This window comes from Nipponia nippon, unplaced genomic scaffold, assembly GCF_047370975.1.
Source record: "Nipponia nippon isolate SJK-2023a ecotype South Korea unplaced genomic scaffold, ASM4737097v1 scaffold_2, whole genome shotgun sequence".
Classification (NCBI taxonomy): domain Eukaryota; kingdom Metazoa; phylum Chordata; class Aves; order Pelecaniformes; family Threskiornithidae; genus Nipponia; species Nipponia nippon.
In genome coordinates this window covers 44,511,612-44,534,050 of record NW_028262336.1, presented here as the reverse complement: position 1 = coordinate 44,534,050, position 22,439 = coordinate 44,511,612, and the positions used below count along the sequence as shown (strand labels likewise).

The 22,439-nt window shown below is 39.1% G+C and overlaps 3 protein-coding genes across 19 annotated transcripts in view; 1 reads left to right on the top strand and 2 right to left on the bottom strand.

The window, feature by feature from the left end:
- Positions 1-4,481, bottom strand: part of APOO (apolipoprotein O) — a 48,344-nt gene extending 43,863 nt beyond the window's left edge. For 2 of the 3 annotated variants that reach the window (XM_087758977.1, XM_087758976.1), the window contains exon 1: positions 1,213-1,257. In XM_087758977.1, coding sequence (XP_087615103.1) covers positions 1,213-1,242 — 30 coding nt within the window. In that variant the 5' untranslated portion in view covers positions 1,243-1,257. Of the gene's footprint in view, positions 1-1,212; positions 1,258-4,360 lie in introns of those variants that run through there. The other variant, XM_087758978.1, reaches the window with a different exon arrangement.
- Positions 4,482-4,664: 183 nt separating this feature from the next.
- On the top strand, positions 4,665-8,007 carry LOC148055766 (uncharacterized). The gene is made up of 6 exons (XM_087758980.1): positions 4,665-4,674; positions 5,062-5,122; positions 5,217-5,450; positions 5,569-5,635; positions 5,987-6,157; positions 7,870-8,007. The coding sequence occupies exons 2-5, from the start codon at positions 5,098-5,100 to the stop codon at positions 6,009-6,011; spliced, it is 351 nt and encodes a 116-aa protein (XP_087615106.1). The 5' UTR covers positions 4,665-4,674; positions 5,062-5,097; the 3' UTR covers positions 6,012-6,157; positions 7,870-8,007.
- Positions 8,008-8,041: 34 nt separating this feature from the next.
- Positions 8,042-22,439, bottom strand: part of KLHL15 (kelch like family member 15) — a 36,373-nt gene continuing 21,975 nt past the window's right edge. For 11 of the 15 annotated variants that reach the window (XM_087758962.1, XM_087758958.1, XM_087758959.1 and 8 more), the window contains one exon: positions 15,879-21,829. In XM_087758962.1, the coding sequence (XP_087615088.1) occupies positions 20,720-21,829 (1,110 nt within the window). In that variant the 3' untranslated portion in view covers positions 15,879-20,719. The other 4 variants (XM_087758970.1, XM_087758971.1, XM_087758972.1 and 1 more) reach the window with 4 other exon arrangements.

Below are 22,439 nucleotides of genomic sequence, written 5' to 3'. Positions count from 1 at the left end.
ATACAACACAACCACCATGAGTAAGGTGAATATAATTCTTCCTATATTCAGAATCTACACTAAATTGTATTTCTTAACAGGAGAGACTGCTTTAACTTAAAAAACAGAGGATAAAAATCTTAGCTGTGTAGCAAACCAAGAATGCACAGAAAGCATTTTCCAACAAATGCACTTCCTTATTAACAGCAACATTTAACTCAAGAAATGGCAGTTCCAACAGGAAACCTTTCAATGTCTCATATTCATGTTACTGCTCAGATAAATATGTGCAGAGTTAGAAGAGCCTGTGGTTTGCTCTATCAAGTTACAGTATGAGCAAATCTAACAGCCTGCGGCCACCAAACTGGAAAGGTCTGGCTCTGCTCGTGGCATCCATTCCCAGAAGTCCTGCTGCTCACCTTGCCCTAGCTTTGGTGGCCGGACGCTTCCACCGCGAGGCAATTCACCTCGCCAATTTGGCAAAAGATTAATCCTGAAAAAGAAGCGGAGAGCTTTGTGTGGGGTTTTGTAAGTTGAATCCATCTATGAAACTGCCTGACAAGCACCAGAGGAACTGTGTGGCCAGGGAAGAGGGGATGAAAAAGGAGAAGGCAGCAAGCCCTCTTCCTTTTCAGAAATAGCAAGGGTACATTACATTGACCTAGCTGCTTGTGAAACTGAAGCCTTGGTCAAACCAATACATCTTTCATGCCGTTATGATGATAACTGACCTAGCATCAGGACAATTACTCTGACACTTTGTTTCTGCCCACTGCAGAACTGTTAGGAAATTATCGAGACTACATGCTTATTGCATACAGCTCAGAATTTGCAGCTTAAATTTCTTCCACTGCTTTGCAGATGGAATATTTATTAAATGTAGCAAAGAGATTCCTCAAACTCAGAACTAGACTATGTAGTTGTCAAACTCCCTGAAAATGTTCATTTACGTGTAGAGAAAGCACACAAGAACTAGGTCATAGGATTTCTTTGCAGGAAGACGTGAGGGATCTGATGGATCAAAAGATATAGAAAAACTTGCTTAAAATGGAAGTTTTTCCTTATTTGCATGTATGGACTCATTACTACAGCACTGTAATGAAACACCACAATGATCGGATCAGCTGTTTCACAGCCAAGGAAAGACATGAACAATCTTTAATGAATGTCTGCTTAAACAAAGACTTTTCACATACTTTCATTAGCCAAGATAAAAACGCGAACGCCACTAACCATTAATAACTGTAGAATATATTTCCTCATTCTTTCCTTTTTTCACTGCAAAACTGTTCTGTCACTGAAAAGGCAAAAATCTGAAACGCACTTTCATTCTGAAAAATATGCTTTCAGTAAAATAGTACTTCCTGTGATTTTTGGAACATTTAAGAATGAAACACACAGCTAGAAAAGACATCAAGACATTCACGACTCCATTTACTTTCCTCAAAGCAGTTTCAAGTTTATTTAAACTACAGCTACCAGTTACCTGAACAGCCATATTCAGTGCAAATACTTCATGTGAGCCTAAATTTCAAATAAGTCTAAAACTACAGAGAGCTTTGGTAAAGCAACTACTAAATCAGTGGCATATACTACACTCAAAAGAGGTTAGCAGCAGAGGAGGCTTTTGAAATAAGCCTTGAAAAACACAAGTTCAGAGAGAGCCACTGAGAGACAAGTGTCTAAAACTTAATTCCTGAATATGGCAAAAGTTTGTTACACAAATACACAAGCAGAGTTTTTACATCTTCTATTCAACATTTCTACAAGTGTTCCCAGCAGTAAAAAAAAAAAAAAAAAAAAAAAAGGAAAAAACCCAATAGCAACATCAAAAAAATAATACTTTAATTAAAGTATAATTAATTATTGATAACGTCTGTTTTGGAAAAACAAACCCAGTCTGCTGTGCTAAACAACAGGTGTGTTTTTTGGCGCTACTCAACACCATTTATATTGTTTGAAAATTATCTAAATGTCACCAGCAGAAACAGTAAATCCAAACTATTTAAATATTTGAGATTTGTATATAAAAGATACACGCAAACAGGGGAGCGTAAGAATGGAACCACCTTGGTTTCACAAACAAACATCAGTGATGACAGAACTACTCATACTGAAAACACCGTATTATCAAAATACTGCAGTGCAGACATTTTCCAGAGGTTTCATATTTACATTTTAAACAAAACAAAATTAACCACTAAAAGTGCAAGAAGAATCTCTCCTTAAATGCACTGTTCAAGCTATACCACAAAGGTCGTCTACATCAGCTATGTTTATGGGACAGATACAACCAGTACTAAAGTACCGTATATATGCACACACTAAAAGGTGTAGTAATCTTTCAGTAGTATGAAAGATTAACCATTCTATTATCTGTTTCCAAAATTCACTTTAGGATCTCATTTCTTAAATTCATATTAACCACATATTACTAAACTGATCACTTTAGTAAAACATTTTAATTGAGCTGTGCCTTCAGTCTGCCTGTCTTACAGGTATTCAGTTGATACCAAAAAAGTAGAGCTGACATTCTTCTCTCTAGGCAATGCTTTGCATTTACTTCAAGTAAAAAAAGATATTAAGTTTATTTCATTCTCTAGCTGAAGAACTCAACTTTATCTGTAAACACCAGATCATTCATAATCAAATTCCATCTGAAAATTGGAGGGAAAAAGACTATCACATTTCATCTTCCATTGCCTTGCTTTACTGTCTTAAAGTTCTTAATTCTTAACTAAAAAATGCCTCTGGGAAGAATAAATCCCATATTAGTTCTCAATACAAACTGGGGGGGGGGGGGGGCGGAAAGAACTAAAGATTAACTGGAACTTTTGTCTTTTTTTCCTCTTGTCTGTGGTTTCTCAGTTCACTTGTTACTGTCAGCATGTCAAAATTGGAGAAAGGAAGAATAAAAGGAAAAAAAATCTTTAATTATACTTTTGTGAAGGCTGATATTTGCCCTAATGCTTCATTTTTCTCTTCTATTTCCATTCTTCTCCCTATCTATCTCTCAACCCCAACTGAAAAAAAAAAAAACCTAAAAACCCAAAAAACAAACTCTTGAGCACTTCCATTCCCTGAAGCACAGACATCAAGGACAACAAGCCACCTTCCCCTTTTGCCCTTAGAGGCAAAAAATTAGGTTGGCCTGAAGCACTGCAATCTGCCTAACCTCAATAGTTGTATAAAAATAGTAATATTATGCATAGTACCTCAACCCACATGTTCACATATAACCCCTTTAATGAAAATTCAGTATCACCTATGGAATTCTCAACGATTCTGAGATAAAATCCTTACTTAAGAATTCCAGCAATTGTCCCAACGTTAAAGTACCAAAAAAATGAAGTTGTGACAAGAGTAAAGCAAGCATAGGCTGCTCAGCATATCAATATATAGATATATATCGATATATTATCAATATTTGACAACCAAAAAAGGTACAAAACAGAATGAATTTCAAAAATTAAGTGTCATCAGCTTTTAAAAAAACCCTCCTGTTTCTTGACTAGTCACCAACAACTTGATTGAAACATACAAGGCTTGAAGGGATCTGGGGCTCTTCCTATCAAAGACCTTTGAGACAATTATCTGATTTAAGCCCAGACCATGCAGGTTCGCTCCTTTTCACAGATTTCACTGACAACCTACATGCAATAAAGGGAGACTTTCAAGAGGGGGACTTTCACAAATCCAAACTCTGCAAGAACACTAACTCACAGCTCCGTGCTGCTGTACTCAAGCAGTAATTTTAAATAACGAAGGTGGTGTTCATGTGTTTCTGTATGTGCAACACGGACAGGGCACGCAATTTTGAAATATTAAAAAGAGAGATTTTGCAGCTGCAGCAAGAGTAAAACTAACAGCTTGCGAGAGTTACAGACAAAATACCCTGGGTACAGCTGCCACCGGATAATCCAGATTTTAACTGAAATGTGGAAAAATCATTGGCTGGTGACAGCGCCGGAGTCTTCGCTACCGCCTCTCGTCAACCCAGTAACGAAAAACTGCTTCAAAACGGGAAGCGGGAGAAACGGGGCCCTCCCGGGCCGGAGCACCCGCCTGCAGGGCGCCTCAGCGCCGGGCCCCTCGGGCCGCGCTCCCGGGCCGCCCCCTGCCGGCCTCGCCGGACACGGGCACCCTCAGAGCGACGGCCCCGCGGCCCCGCTGCCGCCTCCGCGGGAACCGGCGCGTCCCGCCGCAAGGCCCGGGGCGGGGGCTGCGGTGAGGCCTGAGGGGAAGGGGTCGCCTCCTGCCTCCGCCCGCTTCCCCCGGGGCGGGGAAGGGGCGGCGGGGAGCCCCGCCAAAGCGAGCGGGGCTGCGGAGGGGCGGGCGGGGAACAGCGACGACCGCGGGCGGGGGCAACGGTTTTCCTCACCTTGAACATGGCGGCACCGAGCGGGCGGTAAGGACCGGCCGCGTCGCTGCGCTGTGACGTCAAGGAGACGCGCCCATCGGGGGGAGGCGGAGCCGATTGGCTCAGACACCCCCTCGGCCCCGCCCACCGGCGCCGCGGCAACCTGGCAACGCCGAAGGGGGCGGGGGTTTCCACTGTGGCCCCGCCCATCAACCTCCCGCTGCCGCCGTTGCCGCCGCCGCCGCCGCCGCTGCCATCGCAGCGGCGGCGGCGGCGGCGGCAACGGCGGCAGCCAGGGATGAAGGGAGCGGAGAGGGGAGAAAAAGGAAGAGGAGGTAAAAGCAGAACACGGTCGGATTTCAGGGAAAGGAGGCCCAATGGCCTGTTGAGCCCAGGGGAGGGCGCGATTTCTATAGATCGTAATTCTTAAAAGCAATCCAAGGATGTATTCATGCATAAGGGGGATACATCAGGCACGTTTTGAATTCTTTTTTAAATTTGGACTTACTTTGGACTCGGATCTTATTTTGAATTAGCTTACCGTATGCTGGAAGAAGCTTGGTAATAGAAAATATTCTAAATTTCAGTAGCTACAGTGCAGGAACATCTCTTTAGAACTTATTTATAAAAAACCAGAAGTGCCGGAGCGCTGTAAGTGCACGCACACTATTCTTTACACTGGCAAGCATGGTTCAGTGTAAACCCTTCTGGCCTTTATAAAGGACATTCAGAAACACCCCAATGCCGTTAGAATTTGGATGGGGCTAAAGTACGGAGATCAAGGTAGGGTTCCGTGCCTTTCTGATCTCAAAATATTAAATTAAAAACAATAAAGCTATGCCTTCCTCCATATCTGAACACTCCTCGGTTTCTGCAGCCCAGGACGCGGCACCGGCAGCTCACCGGAGCGAGCCAGACAGGAGCAAGGTCTTCTCCGCTCGCATCTGCCGCGAGGGAGGGTCTCCTACGCAGCCTGCGCTCTCCGGCTTGCTACTCAGAGGCAGAACAACATCAGAAATAACGAGCGCTAAATTCCCGTCAGAGACGATAAACCAAGCCAATTTGCCATTCAAGAAAATAACATGGATCCTCGCTTTACGAGTTTTCTCAGGTCGTTCCCCCCTCCCAAATTATAGTAATTTAAAACAGTTAATACTGCTTTTAGAATATGAAGAATAGCACCCTATTAGTGCTGGAAAATTTTATCAAAAATAATTTTTTTGTAAAAGGTAAAGCACCTGAAGAACAAGGCAGCAGATCGTTCACTGGGAAGGGTATTGTGGAAAGACAGACAAGGTACACACTCTCTACTATAAGAGAATTACAAAATTTCTTTGTGATGACAATTTTTGTTATTCCCCCCCAAAGAAAATCTCCACATTTCTTTATTGCAGTCTCTCTGCAGACCTGATAGAACCAGCAACAGCAGGAAAAAGTATTTTTCAGACTAATGGGGATGTTTAACCATCGCACTGTAGAACTGGGGGACGCTTCTCAACAGGCTGTCTGTAAAATTAGCAGACAGTCCTTCTTACTTGTCGGCACGTCGGACTATTGTCAGGAGCAATGTGAGGTGAAGTAAGAAGACTTCAGGTTTGTGCCTTATCTTTTTAAAGCTTTATTGTATTTTTCTGCTGTATTTCACAGGCAGCAGCTGATGCTTGCAGGTTAACGGGATACTGGAAATACCACGAATGAATGGAACAAGATGAGCTTCAGTACCCAAACCGCAGGATAACAGATGATAATGATACTTTATTACGGATTTGGTTATGAAGATTCCCTCTTTAGCAAGGAAGAGTTATATCTAAAACTTACGTAAGTGACCGATGGGTGAAGAATGCTAATGGGCCTCTTTCTCCATTGCATCGCGATTTGCACAGTCAGTTATATCTGTGGAAAATAAGCAGTCAGGGTGCGGCAAATATTTGTGGAAAACTGATTTTGCAGTATTTTATGGCAGTTTTGTGCGAGCATGGAGAGCAACCGGGTAGTTTGCAAAGCAGTCGCATTTCTTGATGCATTTTGTTCATCCTCGGGGAGTTAGAGAAAGAAAATTTTCAAAGCTCAAAATGACAGGTGAGCCCCCAAGAGGAGTGATGGCATTGAGGTGGATAGCGGTGCCTGCTCTGGTGAGTTCTCAACCAAAGCCAAGTCCCAGGCTGTGGGTGGGACCGGCTGTTTCCCAGTTTTACAGAGAACATAAGAATATTTCAAGTGCATTCTCTTTTTAAGTTTGGTACGTGAACAGTAAAGAAAATTCCCATTGTTTCTGGACATAAAATGGTGAACATGTTACAAATACATATTTTTGCGAACAATTTATATTCAGAGACTACACAGCAATTATTGCTACAATTATGTAACACAGATACAAATATCTGAAGAACAGATAGTTGTTTTATAAAAGTTTTTAAACCAAACAATTTTATCAGCTCCAGCATCTTCAGTGCATTTTTTTCTGTAACGTGAAAGCTCATTTTTGAAGTGATTGATATGACTGATTAAAAAGAATGGGAAAACCTTTCTAGAGAAGAACAATACAAATATATTAGCTTTCATGTAGGGGTATTGTTCTTTTACAGTCCACCAGTGATCTGGATGAAAGCCCTGCCTACTTTGGTGGCAGGAATAACTGCTGGAGAAGGTTGTCTCTGCAAAATTTCCCTGGGACGACGATAATATATGCCATAATGGATTATGCACAGTCCAAAACATTGTCAGACAGACTTAAAAAGGAGCTGAAGTTTCTGCTGCTGAGGCCACAGAATAAACAGCTTTGGCATGACTGACTCCCGGCTGTTTCTAATGTCAGAGCCTACACCAAGTTTCAGTTTTATTTTGCATGCCAGTATTTTTCGCTTTCCTTGGTAATAGGCTTTTCTGAATACTTGTGAAAGACATCTTTCCTTTAGAAAGCTGCAGCTCAGAGAAGCTTGAAAATGTTGCCACAGTTCATAAACTATGTCAGCCCAGGCAGAAATACAATTTAAGAAACTTAATCTCTAATCCTTTGCCTTAGCCATTACAGTCTGAGCTTTCATAATGTTGTATTACATTGCTTATTTACAGTTTAATTTTTTGTCAGGAAAATAAGAACAGTCCTTTACTAGCAATACAGTAACAGTTACTTACCACACATTTATAGCTACAGTAGGGAAAAAAAAAAAAAAAGACTTGTTGCACATTCATGTTAAAATGTGAGTTTGTAACATCTGCCCATCAAATACCCGTGCAGGTACCTACTCACACTGATCATTGGAATACATTATAATTCTGAAAGGTTGGCTTATTCTGATATTCATGATAAATCTTGTTGTATATTTTAAAAAAAAAAAAACAAAAACCACATTTTTCCATCCACCTTTTATTCACTAAAATGAATGAATTTTTTAATACCATGACTTTCCACTACAGTTTTGCCAGCCTGTTTAGAATTTATTTTTAAGGTCTTTATAAAACAAACTGCTTTTCTGCCTCTTACAGCTTCTTTGTGTTGTGTTTTAAGTGAAAAAAATGCTTTTTGGCAGATCTCTCTTCAAGTTCTTTTGAAAATATGTAGTTAACAGAAAATACACAACCACGAGGGCTCCAAGAAACTCAACTTTCAGTTGTTAAGCAGCTTCACCTAACGCCATGAGCCTGGCTTTCTAAATGCTCCGCAGAATGTGCAGTCGGAGGCGACGTGTCAGGTACCCAGCTTTTCCAGGTGGGTCTCCAAGGCACACGGTCCATTTCTCATGTTCCCGTCACTTTTAGCACGTATTTGTTGAACAGCTAATTGAACCGGCTTTTATAGGGGTGCGTGACGATGGACCTTTCACAGTGTCTTTATGAAGGGAGTGTAGTTCACGGATTCATAAGAATGTTCTTTCATTGTTTCTACTTCATTCACTTCCTAACTTGGAAAAAAAAAAGGGGGATTGAGCAGATTTTTGTATTTAATGATACTGTTTTATTTGGAGTGAAACTTACCTTGTGCTTTTGCTTTTCATACTTAAGGCGGGTTGGTTTTCAGCGTTTGTCAGAGGTGCTATTTTGGCAGTTAGGAGGTCTGAAGTCGTACATTCAGAAAGTAAACTGAACCTTAAGGACAGATGCCATTGCAGAGCTCTTTGTGCTTTCCCGCTGACCTACCTTTAATTGCAGAAAGGCGTTACTGCATTCGCATCTAGGGTAAACCAGTACTTGAATTTCAGCGTGTGCTGTCTCATCAGCTTTGTCACGTTCTGACAGCATCCAAAGTATACTCAGTGCTTTCCAAATAAAGATCCTATATTCTAAGACAGGGGACAGGTAGAAAAGAGAAACACATCATGCAAAAAAAAAAAAACAAAACGGTGTAATCACACTGCATATAGTTTCACTTTTGACATCGCCATGGTTAAACACCCAAACATTCCTTCCCTAATTCAAATCCGTGACTTCTCACTGCAGTCATCAGTAGCTCTATTTCCACATTTTTCAATTACTCCCTTCCAGCACTGACGAATAATTCTTCTGTTAACAAGTTGTTGATACTACCAACAGAGATGTCAGCTAATGTGTGGTGTAGCAATCGTCTTCTAAAGCACAGATATATGCTACTAGTAGCAGAGAGAACACAAACACCTTTTTGATGCCCTTAAGCACCCATCACAACAAAGTCCAACTCCTGTCAAAATCCAAATGCATCTCGGATTTCAGTCGAGCTGGATGCAGTTTGGAAATTAACTGAGGCTAAAAGGTGAACGGTCTTGCACCTCTTGCCAGTATCTTTAGGTATTCAGTGCGTCAAATCTTTTTACCTTAAAAATTATTTTCACAGTAATCCTTAATTTCTTAGCAAGATGATGTGGATATCTTTACCTCATCTGCCTATAAATATACTGACATCAGTATCTTCATAAGTATATATATATATTAAATGTAGTACCTTATTTACCTCAATGACAGTTTCTAGGTCTACCAAATAATTTCCAATTAAAGGCATGCATTCCTTCTTTTACTGTGCTGCCTCTTTAATAATTAACAGTGACATGCTGAGCTTACTTTGTTACTTATAATGACTTTCAGGACGATCATTTTTGAAGGCTTTTAATTTTTATTTTACTTTCTACCAGGGCACAAGATGTAGCTCTCCCATGAATGAGAAGCAGAATGTATTATATGCTTAATTACATATAGATATACCATTACATGATTATTACAGTCTATTACTGAAAGTAGTCTAGTGTCTTTATTTTTGCTGTTAGGAAATTGCATTTTAATGTTTCTAACAGTATCTACACACACTTGTAAGAGTGAGAGGAGTTACAGTGAAGTCCACAGGACTTACCACTCACACACACACACGCAGAGACCAGCTGGAGAAGGCAGCACATACCATTACCTGCCGTGTGGCATCTTGCATGATACAAGTTATTGAGACATAGAAAAAGATTTGTGTACTCCAGTAGCGAAGCCTATACTTGGCTGTTGGCTTAAGCTCTGACTTGCTTCCCCGTTAAGGCCCGAGGCGGGGGCTTGAAGCCTTACAGGATCCTAGGGACCAGCAGAGCAGCAGACCGTTCTGCAGGGGTTTGTCGTGCAGCTCGAACAAGAAGGGAGACGGAGCTGAGCAGCACGTGAAGAATCATCCCAACTTCTTCTTCACTGATGCTGCCACCATCATTTGATGTAACAGAAGAGCGTAAGGGAAAACCTTTACTATTCTATTTCTAGAAGGCAGAATTTGGTTTCATGGCTCTATTTGTTCAGTCTAAAGTAACACCCTTTTTGAGAGGAAAAGCCTGTATTTGGCTTTTAAATATTTTTCTTTTTTAGATCTTCATTTCCATACAATTCATCAGTCACCTCTTCATTTTACTTACTGGGCCACTACAGTGGCCATGCAGCCAACACGTCGCTCTTCTCAAGCTCTACAGAAGCTAGCAAAAATGAAGAGGACATATGCGATTGAGAGAGAATGAGAGGTATGAGGCAAAACTGGAAGCGAGATGCCCTTTTCAGGACATAACCCTGTGTTTCTGTGGAGAGTACTTGTTGGCCAGGAAGTCCTGCTACAGTTCCTTGCTCTTTGGTACCATGGCATCGTTCAGGCTGGTTTTGCACCTTTCCATTCCTTTGCCTCACATTGATCAAAAACCATCATGCCCGGTACCTTCAACTACTGCTCCCATTCATTTTCCACAAAGGAGTAACACTCGACCTTACACATGCTTAATCCTGAAGTGCGTTTAGGAAACTCAAGGACATGTTTCAGGGGTCTTTCACAATCACTAATGAAGTCTGACATATAGATAGTTTCCCCCAGTGCTCCCTCATATGTTTAACGTGTTATCACCTACTACTTCTCATAACATGAAGTCCTTTATGTTTTTGCCCCCACACCCTATGGAGGAGGGCTATGGCTAGCATAGTTGCAGCTTATGGTGTAGGAACTGAAGGGGCAGAGGGTAGCGGTGCGCAGACTGACGTTATCTTTACTTTTAACTGTTTCTCTCTCCCACAGCATTTGAAACTACCTCTGCAGTCTCGTAAATTAGTACAATATGGTGCTGGCACAGGCGAAAAACAATGCTTTAGCTTGCTTTGGCCATTTTATAGATGAGAAAAATGTCACATTTCTCAGGTGTGATTGAATAGGTTCTTACTCCTCTGTGTGTGTAACAATGCCTGGTATTATACAGGTACAGAAAGTGGATGTTACAAACAGGAGCGACTTCGCTGAACATCAAGGGATGCCAATTTCACAAACTGAAAAGCCTGAGGGATCAATCTATTGCTACAGACGTATGGGAATATGAAGCGGGTAAAGTGTATGCCTGGTCCCAGGCATTATCTCTGTAGGATATTGGACGCTTTCTATTCACAGCAGATGCATAAATCTTCAAAAGTTAAGGCACTGGAAAATTGCTAACACTTCTAGTCACTTTAATGCATTCTGCCCTGCTTTGAACAAGGCTGCAAATCTGCAAGCATGGCTCCCTACACCGGTTTAACAAGTTTAGCAAAACATACGTTCTTGTAATTAATTTTTACCATGGGAAAAATAAAAATCTCCACACCGCAAAGCTAGGACTAAACTAAAACTGAGCAACTGTGATAATTTTGTAAGGTTTGTAACTTCTGCAAAGTACAGCTGATTGATTATTTGGGTGTTAGCAATTTTGCACCAAGATTTCTTTGGCTGAAGTATTTAGTTTATTTAACTTATGTAGAGGTCAGCCTCACTCCCCTTGTTTTCAGAGAACAGTACCGAGCCAAAATGCAGCTCTTTCAGAAATCAGCTAAAACACTTCCATTAAGGTTGTTAATTGGATCAGCTCCCAACTTGAAGACCATGAAAAGTTGTTAAATTAAAAGCTGTAGTTCAGCTAATTATCATCACCTTTTTTTTTTCTGACTACATAATTCTTTTCAGTGTTTTGGATGATCTGTCAGGAGAAACAGTGAAGGAAAAACTATTCCTTGACAGTAATTCTTCCCGATTGCAATAAATGAACTGAGAATGAGAAAATACACACATGCACATATATATATATATATAAAAGGTTTTGCACTCTGAAATGTCGTCTTCTGAAACTTTAATTTTTGCTGTTTTGGGTTTCATTATAATAAGTTTAAGTAAGTTCTCGGTATCAAGTTGCCACCTGTCTTAGATAAAAAAAAAATCCTTGCAGAACTACCTGTAAGAGCCAGAGGAAGAAGTGAGAGCCCGTGTGACACAAGGCAAATCCCATGGAACATCCTCAGCCGACCAAGGACACCCGAGTGACTAGGACTCCTTCCTGGGAATAAATAAGCCATGAGGGCTTTCTGAGAGGTGCAAGGTGACAGCAAAGCGACTTCTTGCTTTCCAGGAGTGAAAACGAAGGCCATCAATACACCAACACAGGGGAAAGTGCTTAGGCCATGCCTTGCATTGACACCAGCGTCACCACCGCAAGCACAAGCCCACGCATTTTATATGATTTCAGCAATCTGCTAAGGCAAACTGACCACCTTGGAATTTCTCCCCTGAGACTGTGGAAGTTAAACATGGGGGAAATACTTGCTTTCAGTTAGCATTATGCAATTCTTTTGACAAAGAAGGGATGGTAAAGTCAGAAAGTCTCATCAGTAGTACTCAAATACATACAAACAGACCCATAACATCCACAATTCACCATAGGAGATAAATTTTCTCACATAGAAAAAGAATTATATGGTTGGTGTAACTCGTGAGATGAGCGACATGACAAAAAAAAGCAAACAAACCAATGCTTGGAACATGCCTGAGGACATACTGAATGGGCGTGGGAAAGGAGGCTGCCAGTTTAGGCCACAGACATATCTGTCTGGTAAAATTAAATAGCACAATAAAAGGGTTAACCATTAAAGCCATCTATCTCATTAGAAAACAAATATTTTTTTCAGCCCCACTTATTGAGCAACATTTATCCATAATACAGGAGAACTGCTACCAAGGGTGACATCACCAGGAGACACATTTGACAGACATCAGGTACATGGCAAAAAGAACATTTTTTTTACTTCCTCAAGTACTACATAGCATCAATCTAGAAGGCTCGGTGCTGAGCATGTGATGCTTAATGCTGGCATTCATTCCAATGGACAGATCACTGAAGAGTCACTGGGTACTTATACAGAGATCATGATGAGGTTTATTTTTACCTGTAAACATCACCTAAAGCACCTGTCAGCACAACTAAAGCATCAAATGTAAAAGTGGGAAGTGTTAATGAAAACAAGAAATTCAAGCTGTCCTTACACATATTCCCTACCCTTGAAATTCTCTACCTATTCCCTTGAAAGAATGAGAATTTTGCACATGCCAAGAAAGTTGCCTCGGACAAGGCGGCACTCGGATTAAAAGATGGCATTGAAACATCAGTAAGACTTGATAGGCTAAAGGCTGGGTGGGGTATCACATGTCCACGAGTATGTTATGAACTCAAAAGGTACAGAACTAATACAGAATCTGTGCAGCACCCAAAGCAACAGTTTTCCTTTCCATATTATGAAGCTGATGGAATCAGAAAAGAAAAAAAAAACAAAACACAAACCCAAACCCCAACCCCCAAAAACTTAATCTGTAAGCAAGGGGGGACATCTGTTGACATTAAGAATTTCAAGTCAACAAGGGTGGATAACTTATACCAAAGAATCTGGAAGAAATTAACTGAAAAAACCCTTTGCAAAACTAACATTAATTTCATATCACACAAAACAAGGGAACACAGATGACTGAACTGCTGCCAAAAAATAAGGCTGCATGTTCCAAAAAAGTGAAGAATTTGGTATGAGCAACTATGAACCAGTTAAAATGTGAGAGCTCTCCTTAGTGAAATAATGGAACCATTATTGGAGATTCCTTATCAACTACAGAGGTGCTAACAGTAAGTCAAGTTGGCCAGTGTAGCATTGTGGAAGAAGAGTATTGTCAAAAATACAACCTGGCTCACAGAGAAGGGAAATTAAAAAGGTGAACAAAAATAATTCTAAATAACATTTACAGTGTGAAAAGATTGATACAGTGGAAGAGAAGATGACAGCAGTCTAATACATTTGGTCTCCTTTTGACCCCCAAAATGGGGACACATCACAATTAAAATTAAAAGAGGCCCTTCCTCCCATGCCGCATCCCACTGGGACCAGCACAATTCATCCACAGCATTCTCCCATTAAGCAGTATTACTTACTGTAGGATGAAGTCAAGTTACCAAAGGGGGGGGGGGGGGGGGGGGGGGAAGTTACATCATGCAAATAAAGTTTTAAGTCATTCAAAGCACTAAAATAAAATTAAAATTCTATTTTAGAACTCAATATTAAAAAAAAAAAAAAAGGACCACAGTTATTTTCAAACATTTCTGATAGTAGATTTTTAAACCAGGGGCTTTGATCTGACAGCAAGAGAGATGGCGAAAAAGAGTGGCAGAGAAAAGCGTGGCAAGGGACTGACAAGGAAAGCTTTCATCAGACTGCTTGAGAAAATAAGATCATAACCTCCTCTTTTACCTGCCCTGCCCCCCCGCCCTTTTCTTGGTATTGAACGCTGTTCTAATCTGACACTTTAATCCTGAAATGAAGTTTCCCCTTCTGTTATGGGAAATGTTAAGCAGTATGACTTGGCCTTCTGGCACTTAGAGGTCCAAGTGTGTGATGAACGCATGTTGCCTCAGAGCCCTCGGTTCCACGTACTCGAGAGCGGGGAACAGCCTCTTCTCCTGGCCGCTGACTCACACCAAAGGCTGGCTTCGCTTTTCAGTCTTAAGAGTTTAAATTTATGCCTGGACACTGAGTTAAAATATAACAGTGAAGTCAACTTCGAACATTATTTCAAGCTTGAAATGCAGAGTAAACACGTGAACGCACTACAGCAATTAAAACTGGGAAGATTGTAAAATACAGCTAAAGATATCTTGATGCTACAGAAGGACACCCAACTTTTCTTGTTGGGATAACTTTAACGCAAGGTCCTGAATTATAGCAACACAACATTTTTGAAGAGTTGCTTAACCAAGTAAACTCTGAAGTCCTGTAGAAAGTAATCCAGGTCCACTACGCTTTCGGCATTACAAAGTTTACACAAGCACGTTTAAAGATTAAAAATATTTTATTTACACTTTTCTTTATACACATTTTATACATTTTTTCTGTTTAAAACCCGAACAGAGCGCTTATGCAAGTCTGAGCATACTGTATCCATAGCTAGGGAAAATTACTTTCTGCCAAAAGAAGACAAGAATAAAAGGCTTTAAACAGTTAAAAAGAGGCAATTCTTAAATTATTCAGAGAAGTCTATAGCAGCCCTGGGGTAATCATTAGACAGTTAATCCAAATGTACATATGAAGTCATATATATGTAATTTTAATTTTCTATAGGAAAAGTATTTCCAATTGCTAGACACAAACAGCACAATTTGAAAATACCTTTTCCTGTTAACTCATCAAATACTTATCAAATACATTCTTTTCAATACAAACAATCTGATATTGTACACTGGAATCAAGTGGGATACTATAGTGGAATTGCAATCTCCAGCATATAATAATTTATTTGAAAAAGATCTACAAAAATAACAATATATAGGGAAAAATATTTAAAATAAAAACAGCTCACTCTTCCCTTCACCCATTCCCAGAACTGACATAAAAGTTAGGTGGGTCCCACTGAGGTAATAAAAGCCCCCTAAGTATAGCTAACTTTACATAACACTGTATTTTCTAGACTTACAATAAGGTTTTCTACCAGAGCCATAAATAAAAACTACCATCTTCAAATAGAAGTGGTTTTCCCCTAGCTACCAACTTAATATTAATCCAAAGGTATCTGAAATTGAACGTTATTTTTAAAAGACTATATAAACATTAATTGAAATTTGGGAAGTAAAAAAGAAAAATTAGTAGAGGGAAATCCAGGAAAGCTGTGCTCAAAGCAAGTCAGTTTTTCTGCCACCTGCCACATACAACTATGTTTTATGAAGTTTACCCACACAAATGGAAATTTTAAAGTTACTCACCAACTTTCAAAAATAGAATACAGATGCAAAAGTAGTCATTAGTATTTATTTCAATCAGCTTCAGATTGTTTTACAAACATTAAAATCTCAAAATGTTAGCTACAGGACACCGGCAAGCTTTGTTTTAAATAGATTACACATGCTTTCCAGGTATGTTCTTTCCCACTCTCCTTCAGTGAGCCCTGCCACATATGATGGACCACACTTATTCCAGTAACTTCACCAGCTATATTTTTATTAATGGAAAGAGAGCAGGACGGATGTTTTCTTTGATGCCCTCAACCCTATAAACACTTAAGAACAGGTTTAATAACATTTGCACTTTTATGTTTTCTTTTAAGTACCTTACAGTTTTCTGTTTTCTTTATATTGGACTGTTTACATATGTGAAGTACACATTTGAAGTGTTAAAAGAATCAAGGGCCCAATTCACTACCTTTTTTTTTTTCTGGTAAGGAAAAATATCAAAAAGGTAAAATACCTGTACAAATGCGACTATTTCTAAAAAGACTTTGTCATATAAATACTGACAGAAATTTGAAGTTTCTTTTTAAAGAGCCATTAGCATCTCCCCATAATGCTTACCCTCCTTTTGCAAAAGAATGGACATAATGAATTAAGCAATGTTTTTCTTTTTAAACCGATCTGAATTTGTACCTGCTGAATTTTATCCTTTGCTTCCTGAGTGTCAAGGGAAGCTTCGTCCCCGATGCAAATAGTTATTGTATTACCAGCATGAAAAAAACCACAGCACTGGGGTTTGTAAGGTAGGAGGTCCTCAAGAAAAAACGTCTGCAAATCTCAGAAACCAGAGAAACATTAAAGTCACAAACCCTTAGAGCTAGTTATAACAGGACTGCTATCATACTGCAGAAAGTAGGGCATCCACACTTTTCAAAAGACAGTAACATAAAAGCAGGTTGCCAGGTAGCTCGTATGCTGCCACTAGCCCCTCTTGCTAGCAGTGCTTTCTGAAATAGCAGAGCCTTTGTAAAATCAAGTACTGCTTTCCTTCAGCTGAATCAACAGGGAAAAAAATTCAGAAGGTTTTTTTGCCACCTAATACCTCCCACTATGAAAGTACTACCAACACTTCGTGGGGAAAAATGAGCGATTTTTTCCTTATGCAGCACTTTGAAAAAAAATTATCTGTCCCCTAAAAACAGATGTAACAGCATGCAGAATGTGAACTGGCAGCATCCAACCTCTTTACAGAAGCACTATGCTTTCTTGTCCATTCTGGCTCATTTGAAAACAAAATTTCCTCCTGGAGCTAGTTGCTAAATTAAGACATGAAGCTGATACATTTTTGCTATACATGTGAAAAAAAAAAACCTGGACTGTAACTCACTATGTCCACCTTTTAAAGAAAAGGCAAGTACACTTGCTGTTTAAAAGCAGGTCATGTGTTAAATTTTAAATACGTGGTGAGGTCAGATTTGCTGGTATTCCATTATGGTTGGGGTGGGAATAGAAGAAGAACCCCCCCCCAAACTTACTCATCAAAGATCATAACTTACCTCTTCCTTGACAAATGAGAGGAATTTAAATGTTTTTAAAACTCATATTAATCTGATCATAATGCTCAAAATTTTATAGTCATAGGCAATTCTTATTAGCCAGTTTAGTTTTGCTTTTATTTAAACACTAAATTATCTGGAGCTAAATACTAAAAGCAAACACAAACAGAAGCTTTCAATTAAAAAAAAAAAGAAAATATCCCTCTGATATATAAAGTAACAAAAATAACTGCCTCCAAAGTTCCACTGCAATGGAGAAGAGAATGTAGGCTAATGTTAAATTTCATGTTTGAAACAATAAAAGCACGGTAGAAATGTAAATTAACAAAACATTCTCACATACCCCCACATGTTCTAAACCCAAGCAAATTCCAATCATTCCTAATGCTTGAAAGGTTACAGCCAGCTTCTCAACAGAGACACAACTTCAGGGAAGCTGCAACCAACAGTTCAAGTTAGAATTTCACAGAATAATTACTATTATGGTCCTGAACAACATCTTTCAGAACTGGGTGTCTGAAGCTAAATATGAACTTAAAAGCAGAGCACCTAAAAATGATCTGGTTCTTCATGTTTCAAGTGTCAATACTCACCAATGACTTTAGTGGCAGTTGCTGAGCACACAGAACTTCAGAAGGTGCTTAAATGCAGACTCAAAAACGTAACTTGAGACACCCCCACCCCTTACCATTATTTTTAATAAAGTCTTGTCCATGTCTCTCTACTACACCTGAATCATGGAAGACCAGATATCCAGCACCACATCCATTCCCCAGACTGGCCCTAGATAAAAGTGAAGTACTCCGTACTATAGGTAACATGCCCATGAAAGCCTTCTCAAGTAGGATTAGTTTTTGCTGCCGCATAAACTTATTGAGAAATGAGCTGGTGAGAAAAAGAATAAAACATTTTAAAAAAAACTTGTTTTTTCTCTTGTGCCCCAATATTCCATGAACTATGTACAGTAGAACCTTTTTACTTGCACATAGCCAGCACCTACTGGAGTCAGTTTATCTTGGCAACCATGCAGGGTGATGTACACACAATTCTCACAGTGAAACTGAGGTTTTAGTGTAAGCCATGCTGGCTTTAACTTAAGCTATTAAGAAAGCAAATTAGATTTCTAATTCAGTAAACTGAATTTTAATTAAAAAATACTTAAACTGCAAACTAGTCTGCATCAGAAGGCTTGAGTCAGTATTCGGTCCAGTCACTACTGGTCTAAGTAACTTATCACTACAGCTACGATGGCGTACATTCTTTCTTTCTGTTAAAACATATGGAAAGAAAATACTCTATCAATAAATCATTTCTAATTAAAAAAAAAAAGATCTGCCGACTTGCCATATAGCTCCAAATCCTCACATCTCAACCCAGAACGTAATTACTACAAAAATACCAGAATACAAGTATGAGGAGTTGTACATGTTGTTTTAACTTTTATCAATTATTTCAAGCTTAGTTTAGGCAAGTAGGTGTTATTTTTAACATAGGAAATTTAGGGTGATTTTGGTCCCTTTGTAAGTGCATTCTTTTGAACTCCCTGAGTACTGTACATTCCTTTTCTACAGTGATTTCTGACTGGAAGATGCTGAATAAAGTGGTTTTGCATTGCTGCATATAAAGTCAAGTCTGTTGCTTAAAGTGAAACACAGCAGTGTAAGATTTTACAAAATATGCAGGTGCATGTTTCAGCATTTTGCCCCTACATATCTGAACTAGAGTGTGAGCCTTCAACTTCTCCAAATCTCTCCTTTAGATTCTAGAAGTGGCTAATTTCACATCATTAAATATAATCAGAATGTAATTACTGTTATTATTTATGTCTTGGCAGATAATTCTTACCAATCTACTGTCAGTAATATCTGCAAGTTAACAGAACGGAGCTCTGGTCGAAGCCCTCTTGGACCACACATCTCGATTCAGGCACTCCTAGGTCAGTAGCTATAGTTGTGTAGATTTTTTTGTAAAGGAAATATAAATGGTACTAACCATCCAACCACCAAACTGCACATTTTCAAAACACAGTAGTTCATAGCAGTCGATAATTAAAACAATAATAAAAAAATATTATACCACTTCAATATGAGTACAAACAAAATACTCATACTGAAGTACAAGTAAAGTACTGAGAAGACACTGTAGTTTATCCAGTTCCGAAAATAACTGTGGGTCAAAGCAGTGCTGAGCATTTGCTTATTGACATTTTCCATTTTCCTAAAAAAAGAAGACTGGGCAGTACATTCAAACATAAAAGAAACTCAGGTAAAATGTGTTTACTTTTTAAAAAATAATTTATAAAATAACAAATTATCAACAGTTCATTATGTAGCATTGATATAAAGAGTTTAAAGTTACTGAATCAATCAGTATATACTAAAGATAAGATACTTCAATACCAAACGAGGCCTCCAGTTACTTAAGAACTTCAAATTATTTAGCTCATTAAAGGATAGTACTATACCTTAAATTCAACAGATATGGCTGAATCTGTGCACTAGTTAAAATATAATATTGTAGCCGCACATAAAAAGATGTATTTATATATAGCTTTTACAGTGTATGCATGTGTGTGTATGTATTTTTTACTCACCAACAAACACAATGCAGACAATAGAAGGCAGCATAGAAATAGTGTTTTGAATATAAAAACATTTCGTTTTCATTGTAGTAGAAAATGTGTAATTTGCATTTTGGCAGACTTACTGGTACTACTATACAAAACCAGGAAAAAAGTCATGCAAAGGGGTTAAGATTATTCTTCAATGTATATAAAAGAAAAAAATAATGCCTAGCAGATTTGAGAATACTTCGCAATTAATGGGAAAAGCATGCAAAAGACAACATAAAATACAGAAATATTTTAGTTTTGTTCTTTTAAACCTGGTTGTACCGTAGTACAAATGATGAGCTTTATTTTGATGCTCAATAAAAAAATGAAAATAAAGTCTTTCTTCCTTCCACAAATATTTTGTTAAACTCAACTGATTTCAGAAGCATAGTGGTATAACGGTCATTAAAAAAAAAACAAAAAAAAAAAAAAGAGAGAGCGAGAAGAAAATATTATGGACATAAAATGTTACCAAAAAAATAACCACACTCAAAAATATATTTTTCTTTCCCCTACTTACAATTATGTTTGTTAAAAAAAACCAAAGCTTTTACAATATCAGACCAACTACTGGCTTTTCTAATAAACTTGGTAAGTACTCTCCCTGTACATCCTGTTTCTCTTAAGCATTTAGCAGTTGTTCTTATACACAAGGCAATGTCTCTGACGGAATTCAACTGGTTTGTATTTTTTGACAAATTAGGTTTAGCTTTTTGTATTTCATTGAGTTGTTCATTCTGTTTTAGCTGCAACGTCTAACATGCTCCAAAACATATTCAGGAAAGTGCAAGCTGCAGACTTGTAAGCCATCCAGCTTGCATGGCATCCTCGGATATTCATCTTCTTTCCATTTGTTTTCCTCTGGATCAAAGGTGAGAATTGAATCACTGTAATGACCATTGTAACAAAGGCCTCCAAGAACCATTATCTGTTTGTCCAGAACAGCTACACCATGACCACTCCTACCAATTGGCATAGAAGCCAATATAGTCCATTGATCAGTATCTGGGTCATAAACCTCTGTAGAAGGACATCCTTGAGATTCAAAGGAGGCCCTTAGGATCACACAGACACCACCAAAGACATAAAGCTTACCATTATAAGAAATCATTTTGTGAAAGCATCTTGCATAATTCATTTTGCATTTGTTCTCCCAACAGTTAGTGACCACTTGAGTTCTCCTTGTTCGCTGCTCTACTGTCCCTTCTTTACTGGGATCAAACACACACACTTGCTTAGAAGTTGAAGACGATGTAATTCCACCAGTGATATACAACTTGTTACCAAGCACAGTCCCTTCATGTCCATACTTATTGACTGGATAGGGATCCACAAATTCCCATTTATCTTCGGTAATATCATACCGTTCAGTTGAGTAAAACGTTTCATCCCTGGTTCTCCCGGCCACTGCATAAACATACCTCCCAATAACGCCAACAGCAAACTCAGAACGTGGAACAGACATGTCTGCCATTCGTAACCAAGTGTTCTGTCTTGGGTCATATCTAAACACTTTGGATGAAGCATGAAACTCACCATCTGGCCCCAGTTCTTCCCCACCTAATAGGAACACAAAGTTATTCACAATGGCAAGGCAGTCTGGTCGTAAAGGTACTTGAGGGCCCTCTAGTTCCCACCAGACCCTTGGTTTGTGCAAGAGAAGAATTTTACTGTTTACCATACTGTGTCCTATCATTCCTCTAAATACTGCAGTCTGGGGTTTGGCAGAACGAATTTTGTTCGATTTCATTTCCATCAAAGGCTGTTGGTGAACGCTATGAAAGTAATTCATGGCTTGGTCAACCTCATGTCGCAGCTGCCGGGAGTATCGATAAAATTCTGATGTTTTTACCTATGAATACATTTAAAAGATATTAAAATTCTGACCAAGAGAAACAATCCAGAAAACCTAAATGACTATGGTTATTTTACTTAGTTTCATTCAGGTAATCTTGAGAGCAATTGCATGGAGGGTTAAGCTAATGTACTGGTATCCAAAATCCAGAAGGCAATTTAGCAATTAACAGCAGTGACTAACATTTTCAGCAGAATACTCACATGAAGAATTTAAACTGGAATTTGGCACAACTGAAATCCCCAAGTCTAAAAATCATTATTCCTTCTACCCAAAAAAGCCTCTGTTCATCTTCTGCCTAATCCTTGAAGCACTTAAATTAAAAATGCACTATTTTCCTGATTTTGAAAAACATTCTACAGACCCATTCTGTGTTTACCAAGGCCTACCCTAGTCTAATTTCCGCTGAACTCTCACAAACAAGCCCAAGCAGGTATTCCCAAATGCTAGGCTCAGCTCACAGGGCTATTTAATTGGGGCAGAGTGGAAAGGGAAGGTACCCAAACCCCTTCCTTCAGAACATGTGATCGCACTAACCACTCGTCATGGTGGTTACCTTATGGCTTCCCCTCTGTCAGTCTTCACATGTTAATGCATGCCTTTAACA

Bases quoted from the DNA above. Each gene is read 5' to 3' on its own strand.
- LOC148055766 (XM_087758980.1), top strand. From the start codon at position 5,098: ATGGGGCTAAAGTACGGAGATCAAG. The intron at 5,123-5,216 runs GTAGGGTTCCGT...CGGTTTCTGCAG, and splicing joins GCTAAAGTACGGAGATCAAG to CCCAGGACGCGGCACCGGCA. The intron at 5,451-5,568 runs GTCGTTCCCCCC...TTTTTGTAAAAG, and splicing joins CGCTTTACGAGTTTTCTCAG to GTAAAGCACCTGAAGAACAA.